At 44.1% G+C, this 23,466-nt stretch overlaps 3 protein-coding genes across 7 annotated transcripts; 1 reads left to right on the plus strand and 2 right to left on the minus strand.

The window, feature by feature from the left end:
* Positions 1 to 40: 40 nt before the first annotated feature.
* Positions 41 to 16,601, minus strand: LOC110538529 (ATP-dependent DNA helicase Q5). The gene is given in 16 exon segments (XM_036939533.1): positions 41 to 934; positions 1,012 to 1,406; positions 1,534 to 1,579; positions 1,667 to 2,301; positions 2,538 to 2,708; positions 2,836 to 2,929; positions 3,831 to 3,889; positions 4,550 to 4,658; positions 5,005 to 5,218; positions 12,967 to 13,049; positions 14,489 to 14,580; positions 15,465 to 15,544; positions 15,547 to 15,976; positions 16,133 to 16,171; positions 16,173 to 16,323; positions 16,558 to 16,601. Coding segments are annotated over 13 exon segments (2,046 nt in total). The 3' UTR covers positions 41 to 934; positions 1,012 to 1,406; positions 1,534 to 1,579; positions 1,667 to 1,821.
* Positions 16,251 to 18,060, plus strand: LOC110538532 (nucleoplasmin). Of its 3 annotated transcripts, none has more exons than XM_021625414.2 (6): positions 16,251 to 16,395; positions 17,026 to 17,141; positions 17,245 to 17,327; positions 17,463 to 17,673; positions 17,833 to 17,892; positions 17,992 to 18,060. In XM_021625414.2, exons 2-6 carry the CDS (start codon positions 17,090 to 17,092, stop codon positions 18,009 to 18,011), a joined length of 426 nt encoding a protein of 141 aa, XP_021481089.1. In that variant the 5' UTR covers positions 16,251 to 16,395; positions 17,026 to 17,089; the 3' UTR covers positions 18,012 to 18,060. The 3 variants fall into 3 exon arrangements, with proteins under 3 accessions (XP_021481089.1, XP_021481090.1, XP_021481087.1); XM_021625415.2 differs by lacking the exon at positions 16,251 to 16,395 and adding an exon at positions 16,450 to 16,905 and having other exon boundaries at positions 17,029 to 17,141; XM_021625412.2 differs by lacking the exon at positions 16,251 to 16,395 and adding an exon at positions 16,451 to 16,905.
* Positions 18,056 to 22,144, minus strand: LOC110538527 (butyrophilin subfamily 1 member A1). 3 transcript variants are annotated; one of them, XM_021625400.2, is made up of 7 exons: positions 22,035 to 22,144; positions 20,386 to 20,466; positions 19,863 to 19,961; positions 19,641 to 19,742; positions 19,257 to 19,532; positions 19,060 to 19,138; positions 18,056 to 18,956 (listed from the first exon to the last, which is right to left on the minus strand). In XM_021625400.2, the coding sequence occupies exons 1-7, from the start codon at positions 22,137 to 22,139 to the stop codon at positions 18,370 to 18,372; spliced, it is 1,329 nt and encodes a 442-aa protein (XP_021481075.1). In that variant the 5' UTR covers positions 22,140 to 22,144; the 3' UTR covers positions 18,056 to 18,369. The 3 variants fall into 3 exon arrangements, with proteins under 3 accessions (XP_021481075.1, XP_021481078.1, XP_021481076.1); XM_021625403.2 differs by having other exon boundaries at positions 19,257 to 19,529; positions 21,940 to 22,078; XM_021625401.2 differs by having other exon boundaries at positions 21,940 to 22,078.
* Between the last annotated feature and the right edge of the window lie 1,322 nt (positions 22,145 to 23,466).

A 23,466-nucleotide genomic window follows, 5' to 3' on the forward strand; every position in this document is an offset into this window, starting at 1 on the left:
ATGAGCCATTTAGTACCAGCCACTAGACATTCAGTGTTAGAGATTTTATTGTAAACAGGTCTCACATGGAGCAATAGTGTGTGAAGGCTGGGTTTTTTGGATACATTTCTGTGATGGCTGGGAGTTTTTCCCCATTGGTGCATCAAGTGCTCTTTGGATTCCATCATGTTTGAAAAGTCACCCACCCAGTCACCAACCTGCACAGGCAGATGTGGCCAGCTCTGATCTTTTTAGACAAGATAACTTTGTACCATATGGGCAAGAGAAAAAACAAATTAATATTTTGGGGGATTCCTCAGGATAAACAAAAGTTCTCATTGAGAATCTCATGAAAACAACTAATAACAAACAACAACAAAAAGACATGAAATTACAGCTCCTAGTGTGGTTGTTACACATCCAGCTGTCTGTCCTCTTTAGTCAGGCAGAATGACAGACCAGGTAGCAGCAGAGTTTGGCCTGGTATAACCATAGCATCCATGTCCTAGTCACATGGTGCTAACATCAAACAAAGAGCCACCTCTGTTCGGCGTTGAGCAGGGATGACTACTTGTTCCATAGCAGCACCAGCAGACATGCTGTATACAGTACATGTTTAATAGCCGCCATTACAGCAGCTCTCCAAGCCACGACAGCACGAGCCTGGAGTTGACACAGCATAGCAGCATATCATCTCTGTAACGGCTCAGTATCTCGGCCTGGGAGAGATGTGAGGGAGGGAATCAGTTGGAGAGAGAGAGTGGATGAAGGGATCAGACCCCCAGGTTGTTATCCTCCTCCACCTTTCTGTTCATAGTCCCGCCTCCTCCCATCCCTCTGTGTTCAGCGGTCTCAGTGCTGTGTGGTCCCTTCAGGTGCTTCCAGTCTGCTTCACTCTCACAGCGCTTCACACCGCTGAAGAACTTCTATATCAGATTCCTGGCCTGCTTTTTCACTGTGGACACAAATATAGTTCATTATTAGAAAAGGCAGCTTGCGCTAGTGCGCACACACAATGTTTATCTTCCTCACCTTGACACTCCTCCCCTCTGCTAGTAGATGAGACAAGTATCTGGCAAATTACTTGAATAGCTCCTACAACAAGGAAGATTTCACATTTGGAATACTACAATTTGAAAAAGTGATAAATGAAGAACTAAATATCTTAATCACAGCTTATGCCCCTTCCCTCTCTCCCTCAACTTAATGGCCAACTTGCCCTGCGTATAGAAAGGGTCTAGACAGCGCACCACGATGTCAGCCACCTCCTTCAGAGACACAGGCTTGGGGGCTTTGCTTGGGCTACCTGGCTCCAGTACAGTCTCCTGGATGTTTGGGTTAAAGGTCACCTTCTTCCTGCTGTCCTGTAGGGGGCAGCTACATTTGGCTGGGGGGAGGGCCTCCCTCTCTTCACTGTCCTCACATAGCTGACACACACACACACACACAGAACATGTGGTAGATGTTAACAATGATGTCATCATTACATTACTGTTAAAAAACCATGGACGACACAATAAGACTGTTGTGGCAATATAATATTGATCTCCATACCCTTTGTTTTAGCAACGATTTAGCCTTGTTTCCATGTGCATTTTGCCTGTGAATAAGACAAAGGAGTTTAGAGAGAGAGAGGCTAAGAATAAACCAGTCAAAGACTATCTACAACTTCAGAGGGACATCTTACACTGTGATAGAGTCCAGTTTAGCTTCCTCTTTAACCTCCTCCTCATCATTATCCAAGTTGTTGATTTCTGTGGGGATGGTGTCCATAGGGATAGTTTCAATGGGGATGGTTTCGTGGGGATGATTTCCATGGGACTAGTGTCCATAGGGATGGTATCAATGGAGACAGTAGCAGGGGAGTGACTGGGGTGGTATTGAAAAGGCCTGAGATGACACATCATTGGTTCTTATCCCCACCTCTTGACTCTTTTCAATCGGTTTCTTCCCAAAGTACTGGGTAATGTTGCGGGAGTTCTTAGCAGCCTCTGCTAGCTTCTGCTTCTTGCTCAGGGCCTTGCCTCCTGTCTTGGTGGGACTGTTCAGGAAGGCAGAGACTGCACTGGCTTTAGCTCTGATGGAGGAGCTGATGGTTGGTGCTGTATCTCCAGTCTTTGTCTCCTTCCTCTTCCCCCTCTCCTCCTCACCGGCTGACTCTCCGGACCCAGCCAGGCAGTCAGGGCCCCCGCTCCCTGTCCCCCTGTTTGCCCCTGGACCTGTAGTGGAGCCCACACAGTTAGAGGCCCTCAGCAGCTCACTGGCAGTCTGGAAGGGGTTGGAGGAGCCCCTCAGACCTGCTCCTATTCTCTTCCGCTTTAGCTGGTGGAGAGAAGGAGACACAGAAGGAAGGATGCTTAGTTACTAATAGAACCCAGTATGAGGCTGACTCACAATAACACTGACGCATCCTGTTACTAAATGGGCTGAGGCAGTCTCAATGCATTAGCCAGTAGATACATATTTAGTCATTACTGCTGCTTATAAAGGAGCACTACAGTATTTTCTAAGGCAAAGTAAAAGCAGAGTCCTCTGTGTGCTGTGGTGTTGGGCCTTACTGAGTAGATCTGTGAGGCAGGCATGAAGCCCTGCTGCTCCTCAGTCAAGGAGGAAGAGGAGGCTGCTTCGTCTTTGGATTCAGTCTTTATCTCTGTGGATTCCTCAGAGCCACTGGTCCTTTCTCTTCCTCCTCCTGCAGAGGCAGCCCCTCCCTTCTTCATCTCTGATACCTTCAGGAACAAGAGAAGTTAGATGAGTGAAAGAATAACTTTAAAAAAAATAGCTTCCATAGGACTCGATACATAAAGTGACTTTAGTGTTGTACAATAAACAAGACAGTAGTCAGGAGCTACTTACTCTCTTCAGGACAGCTGCTTTGTACAGGTTGGAAGACTTGGTGATCTTGAAGACCTCATGTTCAATATCCACTGCCAAGGAGAGTGTGTCAGAGCTGGGTGAGGTGCGGGAGGGAAAAAGGCAAAGAAAGAAATCCAAGTGTCAGTTCAGCTGTCCCAGTGGCATTAGTGACTTGGTATTTTAGGTGCATGTGGTTAGTAGTGACTGGTACCTGTGTGTGTGTGTGTGTGTGTGTGTGTGTGTGTGTGTGTGTGTGTGTGTGTGTGTGTGTGTGTGTGTGTGTGTGTGTGTGTGCTGCTGCCACCTGGTGGTTATTCAGAGCCTCCTGTAACAGGGCCACACAGTGCTCCCGGGCCTGGAATTGATGCACACATTTGGCACACACTCTCCTCAAAACTATTTTTTTTTTAAAGGCAAGTGAAGAAGTATTCATTTGATTTCATCCTCTATTTAAAAGGAAAGTGTCATTGAGATTTAAAGCATGTCTTTACAAGGGAGAACTGGTCAGTAGCAGCTCCAGAATAAAATCAACACTATACATACATTTATTTAATGTATTATTATTTATTATTTAATTTATTTTAAAATCATGACATACAATCAGTCAGACACCGCTAAAAAAATATAAATGGGGCTAAGTTTTTTCCTTGAAAATGGCTATTCTTGTAATACATGTATGAACCACAGTGGTAGTACAATCCCCTTTCTGTTCCCTCGATCTGCAAACATAGATGTTCAGTGCTCTGTGCATTAGATCACAGATTGAGAGTGGGACCGGGATAAGCCAGCATCTTGTTGGGTGAACGATTTAAAGCAGAATTTAATTATGGATGAATAAATAGTTTCTAACGAGCTCATGATGGTGGAGACACTGAATTCACAAGCACATGTGCATTAAACATCAAAAACATGCAAATGTGCATATTGCTTTGCACGTAGGTGAGCAGGCATGTGAGCATGCGCGTGTGTGAGACGTTTCCATACTAGAGCTGTACCTTGACAGTGAGCCTGGGGATTTTCTGGCTGCTGGCCTCCCTGAGTGGGCAGTTATCATCTGCAGACAGTTGAACACAACATCCAAACCCATTCAGTCACATAACAGTATTATTAGCCAGTCACTTTGCTTGTCTACACTGATATTACAACAGTAGAGAACCCACCTGGGGGGATAAATGAATCTTTGTGTCCCTCAGACACCTACAGAGGAAAGAGAGAGAAGTAAACAAAGGGAAATAAGACACCCCCATCACACTTCTATTGTCAGTTAGAGCAGAGAACCTACAGAGGGCCCCTCAAATTCCTCACTCCAGCACTAGACCACTGCCTCTCTCACCTAGTTTCTAGTGCTTCAGTGTTCCAAGCCCCATGCAGTTGCTGGCAGCATCTCAAACCAACAGTCTCAAAATAATGGCTCAACTCAACACGTCTTTTGTTTGTCAGGATTAATAGTATGGATTTGAATAGCCCTGTTGTGCTGATTTGACTCCACATATGGGAGAGATTTACCACATGGTGCCTTACAGGGGCCCCTAGCCCCATAGCCTCCTTGCCTGGCTGACCACAGCTGGAACACAGATGTGGAGAGAGAGGAAGCTGCTACAGTGTATGAAGGTTTGTTTACTGAAGCAATGGAACGCTTATGAGTCAGATGTTGTGTATAACAGTATGACAGCAGGGCTGTGCATGTACACTGTACATGAATGCGAGGTTTCACCTTGCGCAGGTTCATTTGTTTCTTGAAGAGATCTCCAAACTCTTTCCTCCGATGCTCGGAGCCATCATCATCATCATCACCTCCACTCTCCCAGCCCTCCTCATCATGCCTGAGGAGATGACATCACCACAGATCTCAGCATTCCCACTATGTCTATGAGTGACAGCTAGAAAACACATTTTAAAGTCAACAATACATTTGAAAATAATTCTAACTCAACCAAATAGTGCAACCAAAACATGAATAGCAAGTCAGAAGACCCCCCCCCCCCCCCATCTCAAATCAAAGTTTATTTGTCACGTGCGCCGAATACAACAGGTATTCTTACAGTGAAATGCTTACTTACAGGCTCTTGCCCTGTTAGCAACTAAAAACTACAACACATTTTAGCCTGGATGCCAGTCTATTTCTGCTTTAGACTGGCCTCCAGGCTACTAGACCGTTGCATTTCTGACCTCTCAAAGCCGTAGCCCTTCCTCCCCCTGGCGTAGAGGTCACGGTCACGGGCCCCTGGGCTGTGTGCTCCGAGCTGCTCCAGTCTTGGTGCACAAAGTAGCCCCCTTCTCCAGCTGGGCCCGCACAGCCTTGGGGTCACGACAGTAGTCACAGGCCCCCGCACAGTCTGGCTTCTGGTCCCCAAAGAACTTGGAGATGGTGGCAGGGCGGCAGCTGAGAGAGCCCAGAAATACAGGTGTGAGAGAGACAAACATATTGCACAGACATGATAGAGGTCAAAACCCTAGGAGGCCTAGCATTTACAGATTAGCTCAGTAGAGCCCAAAGCGTCTCAAAATGCTCAGAGCCAAGATATTGTGCATTCCTCATTAAGACTCACAATACAGAAAAGTGTACATGATATCAGAAAAGTAGCTAATGCTGCTGAATAGGAGGAATTATAAAATGATTGTGTCATGGAGAAATGACAAAAGAGGATCATCATTGATCAATAGCTACCATTGTGTAACAGATTCCCCATTACTGTCTATGATCGATGTGTGTGTGTGTGTGCATGACGTGTGATCAAACAAGGTCAAACTCAACTGGCCAAATAAGGCTTTGACACTACTCGCTATCACTAGATGTTAATCACACTTGAGCAGAGAGGGGTGGTTCCATTTGATTTGAATGCCTGTTTGACCACACCCCTTTTGATTTGAATGCCTGTTTGACCACACCCCTTTTGATTTGAACAAAACTTACCATGCATATTTGCCCATGATAGAAGGGGTCAGAAAGTGACTTTTTGGCAGTGGTGGAAAAAGTACCCAATTGTCATACTTGAGTAAAAGTAAAGATACCTTAATAGAAAATGACTCAGGTAAAAGTCACCCTGTAAAATACTACTTGAGTAAAAGTATTTGGTTTTAAATATACCTAAGTATCAAAAGGAAATGCAATTGCTAAAATATACTTAAGTAATCAAAATAATTTAAAATTCCTTATATTAAGCAAACCAGACGGCACAATTATGATCTTTTTTTTTTTTTTACATTTACGGATAGCCAGGGACATGCTCCAACACTCAGAAATCATTTACAAACTAAGCATTTGTGTTTCGTGAGTCCAGCAGATAAGAGGCAGTAGGGATGACCAGGGATGGTCTCTTGATTAGTGTGTGAATTGGACAATTTTCCTGACCTGTCCTGCTAAGCGGTCAAAATGTAAGGACTACTTTTGGGTGTCAGGGAAAATGTAAAGATTAAAAAGTACATACATTTTCTTTAGGAATGTAGTGAAGTAAAATAAAAAAAACTACTTAAGTAGTACTTTAAAGTATTTTTACTTAAGTCCTTTAGACCACTGCTTTTTGAAACCTGATGCCAAAACATTTAAGCGATATAGGTGCTCAAGTTGACTTATTTTGCATACCCCACCATAACATGAGAAATAATCAATGTCTTAAAATCACTGGAAAAGATAAACAGTTGAGTTTTAAATAATTTAAAAGCTTACAAAAAGGGTTGTCAAACTATTTGATTATTTGTTCCCAAAACGTGTCTTACCTTTGATGTCAATCATCTAAAAACGTGTAAACTCAACAGCAAAAACTAATTTTCCCGTATGTTGTAGCGTAGACCCTATTTTTCCTCATCTGAGGTTTTTGTGTGTTGTGCCTGCCATGAGACACAGCATATTCTTGAATACAGGGTGGTTGTCATGTTTGGGCTGATACATTTACTAAAATGTGACTAAAATAAAAATGTCAACTTTTAAAATGGTTGGAGGTCCACACATCAGAGAATGTTGACTAGAATGGGAATATCAGTTTGTTTAAATAACACTGTCAACCTTCCATAGGAAACCTATTGAAATCAAAGAAATATAGAGCATAGAATAGACATTCCCATTTAAGTTGACATTCAATGGTGGGTGGACCAGCAGCCATCTTTATGGTATGAATTGGAAGTAAACATTTTAAATACATTTAAAATGTCAATGGTGTATCAGCTTAATTGCAGGGGTCTGAAGGGATAGGCACATTCTATGAATTATATTTCTATGATTGAAATGACACCCACCCTGTATTCAAGAGCATGTTGTGTCTCAACCGAAGAAATTATCAAATACATTGACAACCCTTTTTGTAAGCTTTTAAATGATTTAAAACTCAACTGTTTATCTTTTCCAGGAATGAAGACATGGATGTCTCATTGAATTGTGGGGGACGCAAAACGGGTCCACTTTGAGCAATGGGTAACTCTGAGCTAGAATGTTTTGGCATTCAGGTCCCAAAAAAAAAGACACTTTCTGACCACTTCTAACATGGGCAAATATGTATGGAAAGTTTTATTCAAATCAAAATGGGTGTGGTCAAACAGTTATGGAAATCAAATGCAGTGACTCTGCAGGAGTGTGAAGTGTATTCTCCAGTAAAAGAACACCCGTTTAACGATACGTCTGTGAACTGGATGCGGTTTCTGATCACTCAGACACACCACTCCCTTCTATTCTGACAAACTTGATTGATGAGGAGAAAAAAGGGGTTGTGGGTGTGGAATGACTCGTTTGAATAATGTGAAACAGAGACGAGGTTCTATAAAATAAACTGCTTCCCTAGAGTCTAGTCTGAATAGCAAACCCAACATTTAGGAGACTTGTAGGTGAGTGAGATTGGCCATGGGTGGTGAGGATGTTACTGTTCTAAATGACTTTTAAATAGATTTCAACATCTGAATGTCTATTCACCTTTAGAGTATGGCTGTTCCGCTTCTTTGTATAACAGCTTGCGCTTTCACTCAATACACAATATTATGTCATGTATACACACACACATTCATACAGGCTAGTGTCTCTTGGAGGAATACTAGTCAAGACACCTCCATAACACACAAAGTAAGACTACCTCAGATGGAAACCCAGTCTCCACAGTTTTCAAAGAAGGGGCAGTCTCACCAAAGAGGCAGTCTCACCAAGGGAGGAGGGGAGAGAGAGAGTGAGAGCGAGAGAGAGAGAACGTGAGAGAGACAGGGAGCGAGAGAGAGAGAGAGCGAGAGAGAGCGAGAGAGAGCGAGAGAACGAGATAGAGACAGGGAGTGACAGAAAGACAGGGAGCGAGAGAGAGACAGGGAGCGAGAGAGAGACAGAGCTCATGAAGCAACAGTCTTTCCAGAGGAGGAGTGAAGGAAGAAGAAAACGACCCACAGCAGAAGGAGGAGATGATGAACTAGCCTATATTAATACAACAGGCAGAGAGCACAAAAACACAGCAGGAGTCCTTTGTAAGTGGAGATAAACAGTGTTGCTATTGCACAACCACTGCCTTTTCCACTGGCACCAAGAGACGACAACAGCTACTACAAACTGGGAGAGAAGCAAGAATAAAAGGAGAGAGTAAGAGTGGAGCAAGAGACGGTGGAAAGCAAACCAATGACAGCTGGAGAAAGCTCACTTCGAGCCCGATTTGTTTCCTTTCTGAAACCCAGAACAGACTGTACAGAGGACAGCAGTGCAGCGGGTGGGGTTTTGGTCATCTCTTGGCTTCGATGCTAATCGCTACTTGAGGACTTATCTCTGCTAACCCTAATCCTGAAAAGACCGCTGGGTCGAGGAGGCGAGGTCACCACCTCTGTCTCACTGCTGGCTCCAACTCACCCAGCAACACACAGGGAACTCGCTCTCCACACTCACTCAGGTAGGTGTTGGTGCTTGTTACATCACTCACTGATTATCTTCGTTAGACAAGCACAGTTTAGCACCTTTATTTACTCTGTTGCATATCTGCAAACTACCCATACAGTTCAGGTGAGTGTATGGTGGTTGTGAGTGTGTACATGTAGCCTATATTCATGCAAATACAGGCCAGAATAACAGTGTTAGCATACTTTATAGCCTAACCAAAAGAATGTGAAGAGTGTAATTTAGTTGTCATCAGTGTATTCCAGCTGTGTATTAATAGGGAGGCTATTTACATGTGAACACAGTGTGGACCAGAGTTGGAACAGCTCTAGAAGGGGAGCACTCTTCCTGTATGTCATTATCATAATGATATTTCTAACAGCTGAATATTTAGCTAGACTTTACTACTGTGGGAAGACTTGCTCCCATACCCCCCGGCCTAGCCATGAAACCGGAGACTGGTGAAAGCCCAGTCTGACTGGGATCTATCACCACACCAGCTGGTGGGAGTCTACCTGGGAGAGAGAGACAGAGCAGCTGTGGGAAACAGCACTAAAGTAAAAACTATTGTCAGCGGAATTCATACAAAATACATTGGCCAGAACACATTCCACCACGATGGACTCGGTCTGGTCCAGCAACACAACAGGAACAGAATCTCTTTAAAGGGACACAGACAACAGGACAAAGAGACTGAGCCAACAGTCTGGTATCTGTTTTACATGCCACAACTATAGTCAATAAAACATTTTACTGTCAAATGAATTGAAGCACTATTCCATTTTTCTAAAGACTTCCCCTTTAATAGAATCAATACATTAAATTCTATCCTAATCCAAGTCAATCTAGTGTTGTGATGAAGAGAACTGACATGTAATGTAATCAAGTAGCCTACAGTGTGATCAGGGTTGGGAGAGGAGAAGTAACACTGTGGTTTAGGTGCATAGCTAGAGAGAAGAAGATAAAGAGAGTGTGATGAGGAGGAGAACTGTGAAGGGATGATCATGAGATAATTCATATGAACAGGATCCTGTCTTGGCATCAGTTGTCACACCCAACTGCTGTTCACAGTTTATAGGGAACATACTTTCCCATAGCAACAGCAACATATGTCCTACTCATTTGTGCATAATGAATAGACAGAAACGTAGAAAATATTTTAACACACAACAAGTCAAATATCAGTGTCTGCCCTTGAAATAACATAGATAAAAGTCCTCCCTTTATACAGTCAGCCAGTGGGAGCCTCCTCTCGGTCTCATGACAGTTGTGATAACGGTGGTGTGTCAGTCCACAGCCATGCTGCTGGGAGAGCCCTAGAATTACTCTAGTAAGCCTGGAACAGACACAATCCTCCTCTTTCTTATAGGAGGAGCTGGAATCAGTTGATTTCGCTCTGTCCTACCTACTCATCAGAAACACATGCACTAGCAGCTCGCCTATATATTCAAGGATGAACACAATGGTCTGTCAACATTCCATTGGTGTCAGGTCATCTACAGAGTTAGACAGTAACATACAGCATCTCTGACTTCTAGACTCACAGTCCATTATGGGTGAAGAATAAGGAATGAAACAAATGCCAAGATTCTAATAATTCTAACAATATATTGTAATAATTATCCATTATTAATAATCAATAATCCATCTTTCATCCACTTTATCCCTTTATTTGTGGCTTCAGCAAAGTGGTCACATCACACAACCTGCACCCAGATACTACAGAGTTGCACCCACCCTCAGTGTGAGGGACATGATGGATGCCAGGGAGGAGATGCTTACCCTGCTACAGAAGCTCTGGGCCAAACTGCAGGGTCTCCCCACCGCCAGCCCTCTGGAGATGGGGGCCTTCGCTGTCCTCGTCCTCTTTATCGGTAAGCTACACCTCTCTCACACACACACACACACATATGTATGTATGTATGTATGTATGTATGTATGTATAGTGGGGCAAAAAAGTATTTAGTCAGCCACCAATTGTGCAAGTTCTCCCACTTAAAAAGATGAGAGAGGCCTGTAATTTTCATCATAGGTACACTTCAACTATGACAGACAAAATTAGAAAAAAAATCCAGAAAATCACATTGTAGGATTTTTAACGAATTTATTTGCAAATTATGGTGGAAAATAAGTATTTGGTCAATAACAAAAGTTTATCTCAATACTTTGTTATATACCCTTTGTTGGCAATGACAGAGGTCAAACGTTTTCTGTAAGTCTTCACAAGGTTTTCACACACTGTTGCTGGTATTTTGGCCCATTCCTCCATGCAGATCTCCTCTAGAGCAGTGATGTTTTGGGGCTGTTGCTGGGCAACACAGACTTTCAACTCCCTCCAAAGATTTTCTATGGGGTTGAGATCCGGAGACTGGCTAGGCCACTCCAGGACCTTGAAATGCTTTTTACGAAGCCACTCCTTCGTTGCCCGGGCGGTGTGTTTGGGATCATTGTCATGCTGAAAGTTGGGTCTTTCATTGATTTCACACTTTAGATAGTGTGAAATCAATCATCCTGTCTGGACAAAATTCAAATATGTAGGCTAGCTACTATAAAAGGTGTGTTCTTTCCTAGTGGTCTTCCTGCTCATGCTGCTGATGACCTGTTTGACGTGCTGCTGCTGTCACAGAACCAGAACCAAGGGCCCACATAGTCAGCTAACCTGAGACAATCCCCACTTCCCCCAATAATGAGGAGAGACATTATAAACAGGCACTCTATGGACCTCTAAACCCCAGAAGAATGAGGACCCATGCAGAGAGGTGTGAACTGAAAACCCTCTGTCACCACTATATCACCAGGAGAGACATTCTGGAGAAGCACTCTATGGGCCTATTAACCACGGAGGAATGAGGAGGACCCATGGGGAGGGTGTGGAGCCCATCTATAAAGGAGCCCGGCCCTTGAACAACACACCTCCATATAAAACACACACAGAGCCTCCCTGAGAAGCAGCAAAACAGGCCAGGCTTCCAGGCTTTCAGGAGTATCAACATTCCAAGGGGCATCCCTGGGCTCTGCTGGCTAACAAAGCAGTCTTTGACGTGAGAGATGGACAAGACTAGACCTCTAGGACGGCTTCAACTGATCCACACAACACAAGGACACAAGGAACACAGGAGCATGGAATCACACACACACACACAAAGGCATCAAGTAATACAAACAACTGGACATGTAGCTAAAAGATCCCAATAGAAGCACAGGAGACTGCTTGGGGAGATGAATGTCTGTCAGTTCTAGGATGTATGGGTGTCAACTCAACCTCTGCCACTGGCTCAGAGACTCTAAGAAAGAGCCCTCTGCAGTTTCCATCAACAACTCACTTAAATGGAGGCATCTTGCCAAACACTGTGTGAGAGTGTTGCCATATGTCTTCTATGTAAAGGACTTCCTTTCCTTTATTGCCTTGTTCAAGTGCTAGATGAAACTAGGAAACTCAGAAATGTCCGACTTGCTAACTGGTTGAACGCTGCACGTGGATAACTACAACCAGTTAGCAAGTCGAAAAAGTCTGTTTCCTAGTTCCGACTAGCACGTGAACACAGCATTAGTTCAGCAAAAACAAGCCATTATCTCATTCCTCAGGCGATTCAGAGGACCATGCCTGCCCTCTGCTGTACAAACATGGAACTGAGGCAGTGAGGAAGCCTTGTAATATGCTTCACAGTTATACACAAAAACAGAAAAAGAGTAATGCTGTCATTTCCGTATAGTTGTTGCATAGGTTAAAAAGGGCATCTCTTCCTTCTGAAAAAGCATTTTCTTAGGCTGCCTAAAATAGTGCAATACGCTTTTATATCTCTTGCATGAAATAAAACAAAAATGCAGATGATTGTAGTGAGTTCCCAAACTGTGGGCTGCTGCTGTGCCCCCCACACACACACTCTTGAACATTTAAATAATAGAATGCACAAGTTGCAATTTCATAATTATGTAGTGCATCATCAGTTTCTCAGTCATTGCAGACCTTTTAGAGAGCCATTTATAACTTGTCAGAAATGTCCAGATCAACTAGCCTGTTGATTTTTTTGTAATGTGAGTCACTCAAATATCACATGACAAAACATACAGGTTTCTCTGCACACCATGATTTTTTTTTTAGATTTGCAGGAAATATTGTAAGCTTATAAACCTGCAAAATCTTCTCTCCTCCAACAAGAGGGGTGTGTCATGAACAGTGCTTGTGGTCACAGAAATAGACGTGGCGCGCGAGCGCAGGGGGAGCGATAGATGTTCCCTAATGCTGGAAGGGGGGGCCTGAGTGTAAAAGATTGGGAACCCCTGTGTTTTATAACACTCACCCCTCTTGCTCACAGAATGACACCATGGCCTCGAAGTCTGTGATGGAAGCCTTGTCCTGATCTTTCTCGGAGCCACGCTTTGCCTGCAGAGAAGTCACACAATCATTCGCTCAAAGTTAAATAAACAAACATAAAACGATTTGAACACTCTACACACCAATTGCAATCCCCATGCATTTACAGCACCATCATATGTCTATACTAATAACAAGCCTGTGAGGCAGGTTGACAGTGTAGTCTACACGTAACCTGTTTGCGGGCCACCTCATTGCGGATGAGGAAGTTCAACTGCTCCCGGTCCTTGGGGGATTAGTATGTCCTGCAGGAAGAGGGCAGCCCGTCTCGCCCCGCACGCCCAGATTCCTGGTAGTAACTGGGGGGAGTAGTACATCCTGCAGGAAGAGGGCAACCCGTCTCACCCCGCACGCCCAGATTCCTGGTAGTAACTGGGGGGAGTAGTACATCCTGCAGGAAGTGGGCAGCCCGTCTCGCCCCGCACGCCCAGATTCCTGGTAGTAACTGGGGGGAGTAGTATGTACTGCAGGAAGTGGGCAGCCCGTCTCGCCCGCACGCCCAGATTCCTGGTAGTAACTGGGGGGAGTAGTACGTCCTGCAGGAAGAGGGCAGCCCATCTCACCCCGCATGCCCAGATTCCTGGTAGTAACTGGGGGGAGTAGTACATCCTGCAGGATGAGGGCAACCCGTCTCACCCCGCACGCCCAGATTCCTGGTAGTAACTGGGGGGAGTAGTACATCCTGCAGGAAGAGGGCAACCCGTCTCACCCCGCACGCCCAGATTCCTGGTAGTAACTGGGGGGAGTAGTACATCCTGCAGGAAGTGGGCAGCCCGTCTCGCCCCGCACGCCCAGATTCCTGGTAGTAACTGGGGGGAGTAGTATGTACTGCAGGAAGTGGGCAGCCCGTCTCACCCCGCATGCCCAGATTCCTGGTAGTAACTGGGGGGAGTAGTACATCCTGCAGGATGAGGGCAACCCGTCTCACCCCGCACGCCCAGATTCCTGGTAGTAACTGGGGGGAGTAGTACATCCTGCAGGAAGAGGGCAACCCGTCTCACCCCGCACGCCCAGATTCCTGGTAGTAACTGGGGGGAGTAGTACATCCTGCAGGAAGTGGGCAGCCCGTCTCGCCCCGCACGCCCAGATTCCTGGTAGTAACTGGGGGGAGTAGTATGTACTGCAGGAAGTGGGCAGCCCGTCTCGCCCGCACGCCCAGATTCCTGGTAGTAACTGGGGGGAGTAGTACGTCCTGCAGGAAGAGGGCAGCCCGTCTCACCCCGCATGCCCAGATTCCTGGTAGTAACTGGGGGGAGTAGTACATCCTGCAGGAAGAGGGCAACCCGTCTCGCCCCGAGCAGGAGTTAAAGGTCAAGATTTATGCCGCCCACTTTGTTATGTCTCGTCTCTCCATCAATAAAATAATCTGCTTGATTCTTGTCTTTATTAAACTTTACCATTTACCATCCTACCCCACAATGTTTGTAAGCCCTTGAGGAATGTCTCACCTGCATGGTAAGGCTTGGACTCCCAGCTTAGTCAGTTGGTAAGCCACCATCTCACAGCCTTCTCTGGTCCGACAGTACACAATTCCACAACCCTGAAGAAAGACATACAGATAAATATCCCAAGCTAAGTACCATGCACTGATTATAAGGCTGGATGACATATTGAATTCATTTGAATTTATGTTTTAGCGCAATTTTCCAAATGCCTGTATCGCAACAATCACTTTTTGTATTTTATGACCGTTTACGTCTGCTTTTTCTCTTTTTGGTCTTTTCTCCTTTGCTCCTTCTATGCACCTTCCCATTCTCTCACACACACACACACACACACACACACACACACACACACACACACACACACACACACACACACACACACACACGCACAAAGATGACAGATCACTTCTTCCCTGATAAGTGGTTTCAACTCTCTATTTGCATTTAAGGTTTATTCCAACAGAAACGGTCATAAGGACACCGAAATACATTACTCTGATTACACCATCCATGATTTTACTGTAATAGAGGAGAAGTTAACCTTTCAACTCCTCAAATTGCATGCAGAGGAGACACTACTAAAACCAGAGAATCAATGAACACTGATTCTGGTAAATTTATGTTCAGTTTGTTACAAAACGGGCATTTTCAGCCAGATCAGTGAATATTGCAAAATAGCAGGTTAAACTATTTTGATAAAATAATTACATTATTAGTGGGTTTTATGGTTGTGGAAGGCTTATATTAACCCTAGGTATAATATCACAAGCCCTGAATTCATTAGGTTATTGCTGACTGTTTGAAATGCAGTGTATTTGACCATTAAATCTAGATATATATCGTGAATCGCCCATAATAAAAAATAGACATGATTTTTAGGCCACATCGCCCAGTCCTAACTGATTACACCATCCATTAGATAGAGTAGGAAGAGATACTGCATATAAGAGAGAGTCAGAGGGGAATCTAGTCCACCAACCTGTCCTTTGGGGCATTCCCCCATGGTCAGGGCCTCCCTGATGAAGGCATGCAGGTGCTTGTAGGGGTTCTCCAGTACACCACCTCATAATGCAGGTTACTGCGAAACACAGGTGTGGCAAAGGACAGCGGTGATCGCAGCCTCAGGGACTTTGCTATGTCCTCCTGCACCTTCTGGGGTGCCGTGGCTGTCAGCGCCACGCAGGGTACCCCGGGCAGACAGGCACGCAGACTGCCCAGTTTGAGTTAGTCTGGTCTGAAGTCATGCCCCCACTGGGAGACACAGTGAGCCTCGTCCACAGCCAGGTAGGAGAGGAGGCTCCGGGAGAGCAGGCCTGTAAGGCAAGGCTGGAAGGCAGAGGAGGCCACCATCTCTGGGGTGATGTAAAGCAGCTTCAACCTGGGGCTCTCACTCTCCAGATCGGCCAGGATCAGACAGCGCTCCCTTGCAGGGAGCTTGGAGTTGATGGAGCATGCAGGAATGTTCAGGTCCCTTAGGTGGTCCACTTGGTCCTGTTATGGTAGATACAGAGAAAGGGATCATCATTGAATAAACCTAAATACATAGCTAGCTATGCAGTTAAAGATAGCTCAATTCTATATCAGAATCAATCATGTAATCAGGACAAATTACACAACAGAAGAAAATACTAAAGAAGAGAGACTGACCTGGATGAGAGCGATAAGAGGGGATATGACCAAGGTAATAAATACCCTTAGCCAACACTGCAGGAAGCTGGTAGCAGAGGGACTTCCCTGCCTCGGTGGGCATGCACACACAAACATCCCCGTCACCTGCACACAACAGGGGCAGTAATTTACAATATTCCACCGACAGTCGGATTTGGGCAACGGCATTACTCAGATATGTTTAATGACAATAACTGATCGTGCTAGCTAGTAGTAGGTAACAGCCAATGAGCCGTTCATAGGTAAGTTATTGTAAGTTCAACATGTCTATTATGGTCTCACCTTTAACAACTGCTGTAACAACGTCCTCCTGCTTCTGGGATCGGAACTTGCTGATCGAACCCAAAATTGTTTTTTAACGCCTTTTTAATGGAAGTCATCTCTTATCCAGAAAAACGTCCAACTTGACAACAAACTTCATTCTCTCGTCGTCGCGTATCGATGACATCATGCCAGTCGGCACATAATAAAGGAAGCCATATTTTAACCAGTGAATCTCTATAAACATATTTTATCTACGGTTTTCTTTTAAATATTGATTTTTATTTAATGTCAAATGCCCGAAACAGATCTGTTTATGTTTTGTGCAAAAAACTTTAAACACACACAACTCAACAACATCATCCATGGGTACACGCCTTTGTTTTCCTGGCCAATGAGAGTCGAATGCGCTGTGATTAGCACCTGATTAGCACGACCCAGGCCAGGACAGATTTTAATGCTAGAATTGTTTTGTTGTCTTGTTCAGTGAGGTGAGTTACAATTTACGTTTGAGTTCTAATTGAATTTGGTGACCTCCATAGACCACTTTATCAACACCCAAACCAAAAACACTGACACAATCAAAAACCCTGATTTATTTATCAATAAAGCAGGGAGAGAAGAGACAAAGGATTGCAGAATATTAAGAGGATAACTCCACTCCACTTCATCTCCATGGATCTCTCCCTTTCACCCTCTGTTTCTGACACTGTCTGTGTGCTCTGGGGTATGTAACTGAGGTTAATGCCACTTTGAGATGGTTTGAAATTGGTGACCTAGATGCACAACAATGTATTGTAAACCCAGGGTCTCCTCTCTCCTCTGACTAGGCTGTGAGCTTAATGACACCCAGAGAAAGGCAGTGTTTGAAATAGCGGAGGATTTGTTGGAGCATCAGTTCTTTATCCGAACGGTCAGTCTGTTCAAGTCTTTAGTCCATCTCCACACACCCCATTAGCAGAGATCACTTTGACTTTGAAATCACTTTGAAAAATAAACATAGTCCAATGACAGCCCAACCCCTAATCTCTGCTCCCCTTGTGTATAGATGTGTCTGAGTGCAGAGGCCAGTAAGGAGATGCATGTGGTGGAGGTACAGGACAGAGTTGGGGAATGCTGCAAGCCAGTGCCCATTGCCACACTTCACCCTATGTGCCAACCTATGGTCAGTTTCAGTGGGTTTGAGCTCATCCCACCTGTCATCTTCAACCTTCGCTCTGGGCAGGGCCCCCTCTTCATTTCTGGACAGCATTTGACATGTAAGTAATTGAGATATGAGAAAATGATGTTATTGTCGAGAGAATGGCAAGAAAATAAATATTAATCAGAAACTATTTGTATGTCAATTCTGGGACTCTGCTTTTTATTTGGCTTTAAGTTCAATTCAAATGATACCTGGTATTTTTGTGCTGTCATAGTGGTCTATGAGGAGGAGGAGGAGGAGAAGGAGGAGGTCTTCTCATCAACACCCCCACTTGGTAAGTAAACAAATCTAGAACTTCTAAGCTTCATAACAGGATTACCTTATGACATTGTACAGTTCAGTATGAAATAGTTATTGTGTTGTTTTTTTTCAGATCACAGTGTTCTTCAATAACATGATCAAATTTGAAGGACTTCAATAAAACACAGCACTAAAAGTAGAACCTTTGAGTTTCGTATATTTATTCATCACGGAAAGTGCATTGTTATTGCAGGATTAATATTTCACAATAGATTACAATAATACTACGGTATTCTTTCAAATGTACGAAAATACAGAGCATGTGAGTGCATAGCATAACTGGAGTAAGGAAGAGGCAGAAAGAATCACATAGAAGCAGCAGCATCAGTGGTCACATAGCTATCCAATATCATGATGGTCTAGTTCTTTACAGTAATGAAGGTTCTGATTACTCTACAGGAGTGGTGAGAGGGTAACCATAGGGTGGAGGGATGGTGTTAAGAGGGAAAGTTCAGCCCCACAGGCACAGGGAGGGACAGAGGCAATAGGCCTTGCTCCCAGGGGACTTGATCACCAGGTCCTTAATGATCTCCGTCGTGCCGAACAAAGGGAACAGCTTCTCGTTGAAGCTCTCATTGTAGGTGTAGATGTGGGAGCGGCTGTCTACGTCATAGAAGGACAGCTGGCCCTGTTTGTAGTCCAGGTAGACGGCCACCTTGCGGGGGATGAGACCAGGCGGCAGGGCAGTGAAGGGCACAGTCAGGGCCTTGAGCTCCGTGCCCCTCTCCAGGCGCAGGGTCAGGTAGCCCGTATCTGTGTTCAGGGACTTGAAGCCCTTCCTCAGGGCTGACTCCTTGGCCACACCCAGCCGAAAGTCCCGCTCCCCAACCTCCACCTCCCAGTAGTGGCGGCCAGAGTTGAAACCCTCCACCCCTGTGGCGCACCACCAGCCATCGAATCGCTGGTGGTAGTTTGGCACATCCTTTCTCTCGAAGCCGCAGCGCATCTTCTTCTCGTCGTTGGAGATCAGCAGGTCAGGGTTGGCCGTGTCCAGGTCAAGGGAAATCTCCACTGCTGCATTAGAGATCCAGTCCCATACTGGAATATACATAAGATTAGTAACAAAAAATGGTCAAATTAACAATACGTTCTGTGAACATCACACCTGGCTCTGTCAATGCCTGTCCAAGGCATCGCATACCTGAGTGAGGAATGTAGTGGGCAGCACCTATCTTCTGAGTCCTCTGCTTCCATATGAGCCACTGTTGAGGGATGGCTTCCTGCAAGCACAAAGATGGAGAGGGAGAAAAGCGGCTTTGGTAAATATCAGAGCTGTTAACATGAATATACATTAAAATAAATTAAAGGGGGACAATTGATATTTAAGGAGGCCCCCACCTTGTCCAGGCCCTGTGTCAGTAAGACCCACATGAGCAGTTCCATGGCTGTAAGGAGGTTGGGCATGTGGCGACTCCTCCATGCAGCCTGGAGGTCCTCCAGAACTTGAGCCACAGCCTCCCCAGGCCACACACTTTGCTCAGGTTGGGCTCTCAGGTCCTTGGTCCAGTTGATGATGGTCCTCTTAGCGTTCTCCATCTCATTCTCACTGAACAGGTCCTGCTCCCTCCACTCGCTCTCCTCTGGCCAGCCATCCGACTGCATGGGCCTATTCTGCTGACAACAGGTGAAGACTCATTCAACACGTGTTTGGAGAAAGTCACCTGCAAGCTATACAGTATATATTAATAGCTGTTACAGTATATTGGCTCCTGCTCTCCATACCTTGCTCTCCAGCAGAGATGCCCACTCCAGGATGAAGGCCCTGCAAAGAGGAGTGGGCCAGATGTCCTCTAGTTTCAAGATGTTCTCCAGCACCTCAGACCTCTGCAGAGAGGGCATAGACAAGTGGGGGATTTAGGATACTTGTTTATCCTCCAAACTAGACCTGACAGTGGATACTTGTATAATGGATGTTACAAAAGGTGTGTATATATTTCAGTGTACCTGGCACACTCGATTGAGATCTCTAGCCAGCTCCACTATAAACAGCTGATTCTCTTCCAGTGGCTCTCGCTTTTCATTCTTCGCCCTCTTGCGAGATTCCTGACAGACAAAAAAAAAAGAATGAAAAGAGTTTGCCATAGAACACATAGAATGTAGCAATGAAATATAAATATTAGGAAAAGAGGAAACAGATTTAGGACAGAAATGAGTGTTTTACTAGTGGTTTAGAAAGTAATAAGGTCAACCCAGAAAAGGACCCATCAGCTTTGATTTAATTTGTTTTAAATATAAATCAATAGGTAATTAAATCAAACTACAGGAACAATTTAAAACCTATCTACTTGAGTAAGCATGTGACTGGTGACGCTACCATGACAACCCCACCACAGCCGTTTCAAGGTGACTTTCCTTTATGATAAAATCTCTGACCGTAGCAAAAAAGATTTGAACAAAAAAACATGTAAATGGTGTTTTTGTTGTTTGGAGGATTTGTAATGCATGACAGGAGTTTGACCTACTGTACCTTAAGCTTGGCTGTGATGTTCTTGACCGGCTCGACTATAAAGTGGAAACACTGCATCATCTTGGAAACTGTGCTGAGACTCTACAAAGAAAAAGACAGATGAAATAGCATTATAAATGTACCTTGACAGACAGGGAACCTCTACTTGACAGAATATACACTACCCGTGTAAGGATTTCAGGTATACAGGTGCTACTGCTGAACTAAAACCACACCACTAATCTGATTCAGTGGTAGCAGGACCACCTAAATACTCTAAGGGGACTCAAATGGTTTGAAATCTAAAACTACCCCTGCCCTACTTTCATTAGAAATGTGTCAGCTGTTCCACCCTACTGCCCTATATTCTGCCCCGAGTCAAGATAAAAGACATTGGCATCATGGCCAAAGGAGTAACGCAGCTCCCCTGTTAAGAAGATTGCTTTAAATCATGAATCATCGTGCGGAGGACAGGCAACACATGGCTAATCGTACTGGACCAAATCATAACAGCAACACCTCTGTGGATATCATAACATGAAGAATACCTCCCCTTTGGTATCTTTAATGATACTCTGACCTAGTTATTGTGTGGATGTTATTAAAGTCATATTATCATTGTGAGGTAAGCATGGGATCCTACCCACTTTTAGAGCCTGGGGCATCAACTGATCAGTAACTTGGTTAGGATCAGTGATGAGTCAGAGCAGAGGTTACTTGGTCCTCTGTAACGTGACTGGCCCTGCATGCTCTTTGCTGCTGTCTCATCTGCCAGCAGTAATGTGTTTGGCCTTTGTTTTTCCATGACACACACAAACACACACCTTGTGGGCTAAGCCAGTAAGTCTGCTGTCAGCAGCAGGGTAAATGTGGCACGTGAGTTAGGTCAGTGTGCCACTGAAGCCCTTAGCAGATTACGTAGGAGGACTTCCAAACAGGGTTTATGGTCCTGATACAGCCAAGCACAAACAGATAGAGGATGGCAAGCACAATATAGACCAAATAATAATGATTGGCGCAAAATAATAATAATATTGATAAATGAAATGCATATTCATCAGCTCACATTGTGGAGCGCAAAACCAGGTGGCATTTGTTATAAAATTAATGGTAAACTCATGTCAACCTTTAATAGAATACAAATAAATACAATGGAAGGAAGTGGAATACAATGCAACAAAAATGTGAGTAGGCAAATTAAATCATGAAAACAAAAACAGGAAACATTGTTCAGGTATTCAGAGTAGGCCTATGTGTATTACATATTTTGTTTGAGTGACAGTGACCCAGTTACAGACCAGTCTAGACACACGCAGTCTGCGCACAAAGTAATGAGTAGGGTCGTGTGACTTTGCGGCACTGCCAGAGAGCTTGATCCTATATATCCTTGGTTGACATTGCAACATGTCGAATTTTGCACTATGCATGATAGTTAAGTTATTTTTGCGACACTAAACAATGCCATGCTGTTATGTGACGTCTATGGACTTTCATGCAATCGAAATTAATTTATTATATTTTATGGCAAATTTGACACAATCATGCAGTTGAGTCGTACAAACTTGTTAGACATACCTGTCACAATGTTGTAATGTAAGCCGATTGGTGTCTTCTATACACAGGAGTAATTCTACTGGAGAACAAGTTGACTGTGCTGCAGTATGACTGACCTTGTTTACATACAAGATTTTCCTAGGAACGAAGATGGTTCGGCTCTCTCCGTTTTCTGAATCCGAAGGCAGACAAACAGCGCCGCCATGATTGTTGTGGTACATCAGTTGTCCACAAAGTGGAACTGCGGGCTGTCTAGCTCCCGCCTATCCTTTCTTTGGATTGGTGGATACATAGCATTATTGTAATCCCGTTTTGAATATTCGATGAGATTTGTTAACGCCTGAATGCAATGGAGAGAGATACTATGCTACTAGCCTAATTTCATGAATATGCATAGCCATCTCGAGACAACTGATATAAAGTGTTTTTTCTCAAAGTTGGCGGGATGTCACCCTGTCCTACTTATATAGTAGAGGAGAATGAATGTGTCTTTAATATAATAAACATGGTAAACGTGGGTTCAAATACTTGTGTGTGTGTGTGTGTGTGTGTGTGTGTACAATATAAATTATATGAAATGCATATCCATAACCATGGTTGCATTTGAAAGGGAACAGCTTGGAGATGATGGGAAAATTATTAGATCAAAGGTGAGGATGCAACAGTTCACCTGACACAAGACTGAATCCAAACATTACACTTTATTTTCTGTGCATTTTACATTTACTGTACTTTTTGACGCATTTCTTGATAACAAAATCTAAAACTACTCTGGATACATTCTGTAACATGATAAGACTATTCCTGGAGAATATGGGGCAGGTGTAACATAAGACCCCCCCAAAATTACAAGGGTCTGAGTGAGTAGGTTCGAGAGGACTAAGTGGCCACACACCTCTCCAAAGTGTGCACAGTTCCTAAGCATTTTCAATGCACTTTTATGAGTCAAAGAAGAGTCTTCAACCAGAATGATTTTGTTTAGCTCTCCTAGCTGTGCTGTTGAGGAACTAGAGCAAGCACACTTGTAGTTGTTTAGTTTGGAACACAACCCTGCATTCCTGCCATCACACAATTACTGTTGTTGTTTACGCAATCCAAAAACGGTCCATTATAAATCGCAATCTGGGTCAGGTGGGCATGATTTGAAAGCTTGTTCTATTGCCTACATGACTAGCTAAGTTATAAGATAACATCTTACAGTGTTAGGCTTTCACAAGACAATTCAGAGAAACGGATTGTAATCTTGGTACGCACAGAAAATATTCATGAGTGCATTCAGGTGTGTGTACTGCGGCAAATATTCTTCCCAACAAACAAATCGTCTCTTTCTGTTAAAAAAATCAGGGTATGATGCCATGTCATCTGGTAACTAACTATACATCAAACAAAGTGATCATAAACACTGACACAGTTTTATGATTTGGAAATGTGAAGTTCACATTTGGTCTCATGGATGTTTGTGTTGCTCGTATGACATCAAAGCTGTATTTCTTATATTCCTCAACATCTCGTCTTTCAGAATACATTGATTCATCTTCATTTACATAA

This window comes from Oncorhynchus mykiss, chromosome 12 (assembly GCF_013265735.2).
Source record: "Oncorhynchus mykiss isolate Arlee chromosome 12, USDA_OmykA_1.1, whole genome shotgun sequence".
NCBI lineage: Eukaryota > Metazoa > Chordata > Actinopteri > Salmoniformes > Salmonidae > Oncorhynchus > Oncorhynchus mykiss.

Excerpts from the sequence above, each read along its gene's own strand:
- LOC110538532 (XM_021625414.2), top strand. The coding sequence starts at position 17,090 with ATGGATCTCTCCCTTTCACCCTCTGTTTCTGACACTGTCTGTGTGCTC. Across the intron at positions 17,142-17,244 it reads CACTGTCTGTGTGCTCTGGG|GCTGTGAGCTTAATGACACC; the intron begins GTATGTAACTGA and ends TCCTCTGACTAG. Across the intron at positions 17,328-17,462 it reads ATCAGTTCTTTATCCGAACG|ATGTGTCTGAGTGCAGAGGC; the intron begins GTCAGTCTGTTC and ends CCTTGTGTATAG.
- LOC110538527 (XM_021625400.2), bottom strand. The coding sequence starts at position 22,139 with ATGTACCACAACAATCATGGCGGCGCTGTTTGTCTGCCTTCGGATTCA. Across the intron at positions 19,743-19,862 it reads ATCTCAATCGAGTGTGCCAG|AGGTCTGAGGTGCTGGAGAA; the intron begins GTACACTGAAAT and ends CCCTCTCTGCAG. Across the intron at positions 19,139-19,256 it reads TGACACAGGGCCTGGACAAG|GAAGCCATCCCTCAACAGTG; the intron begins GTGGGGGCCTCC and ends TTGTGCTTGCAG.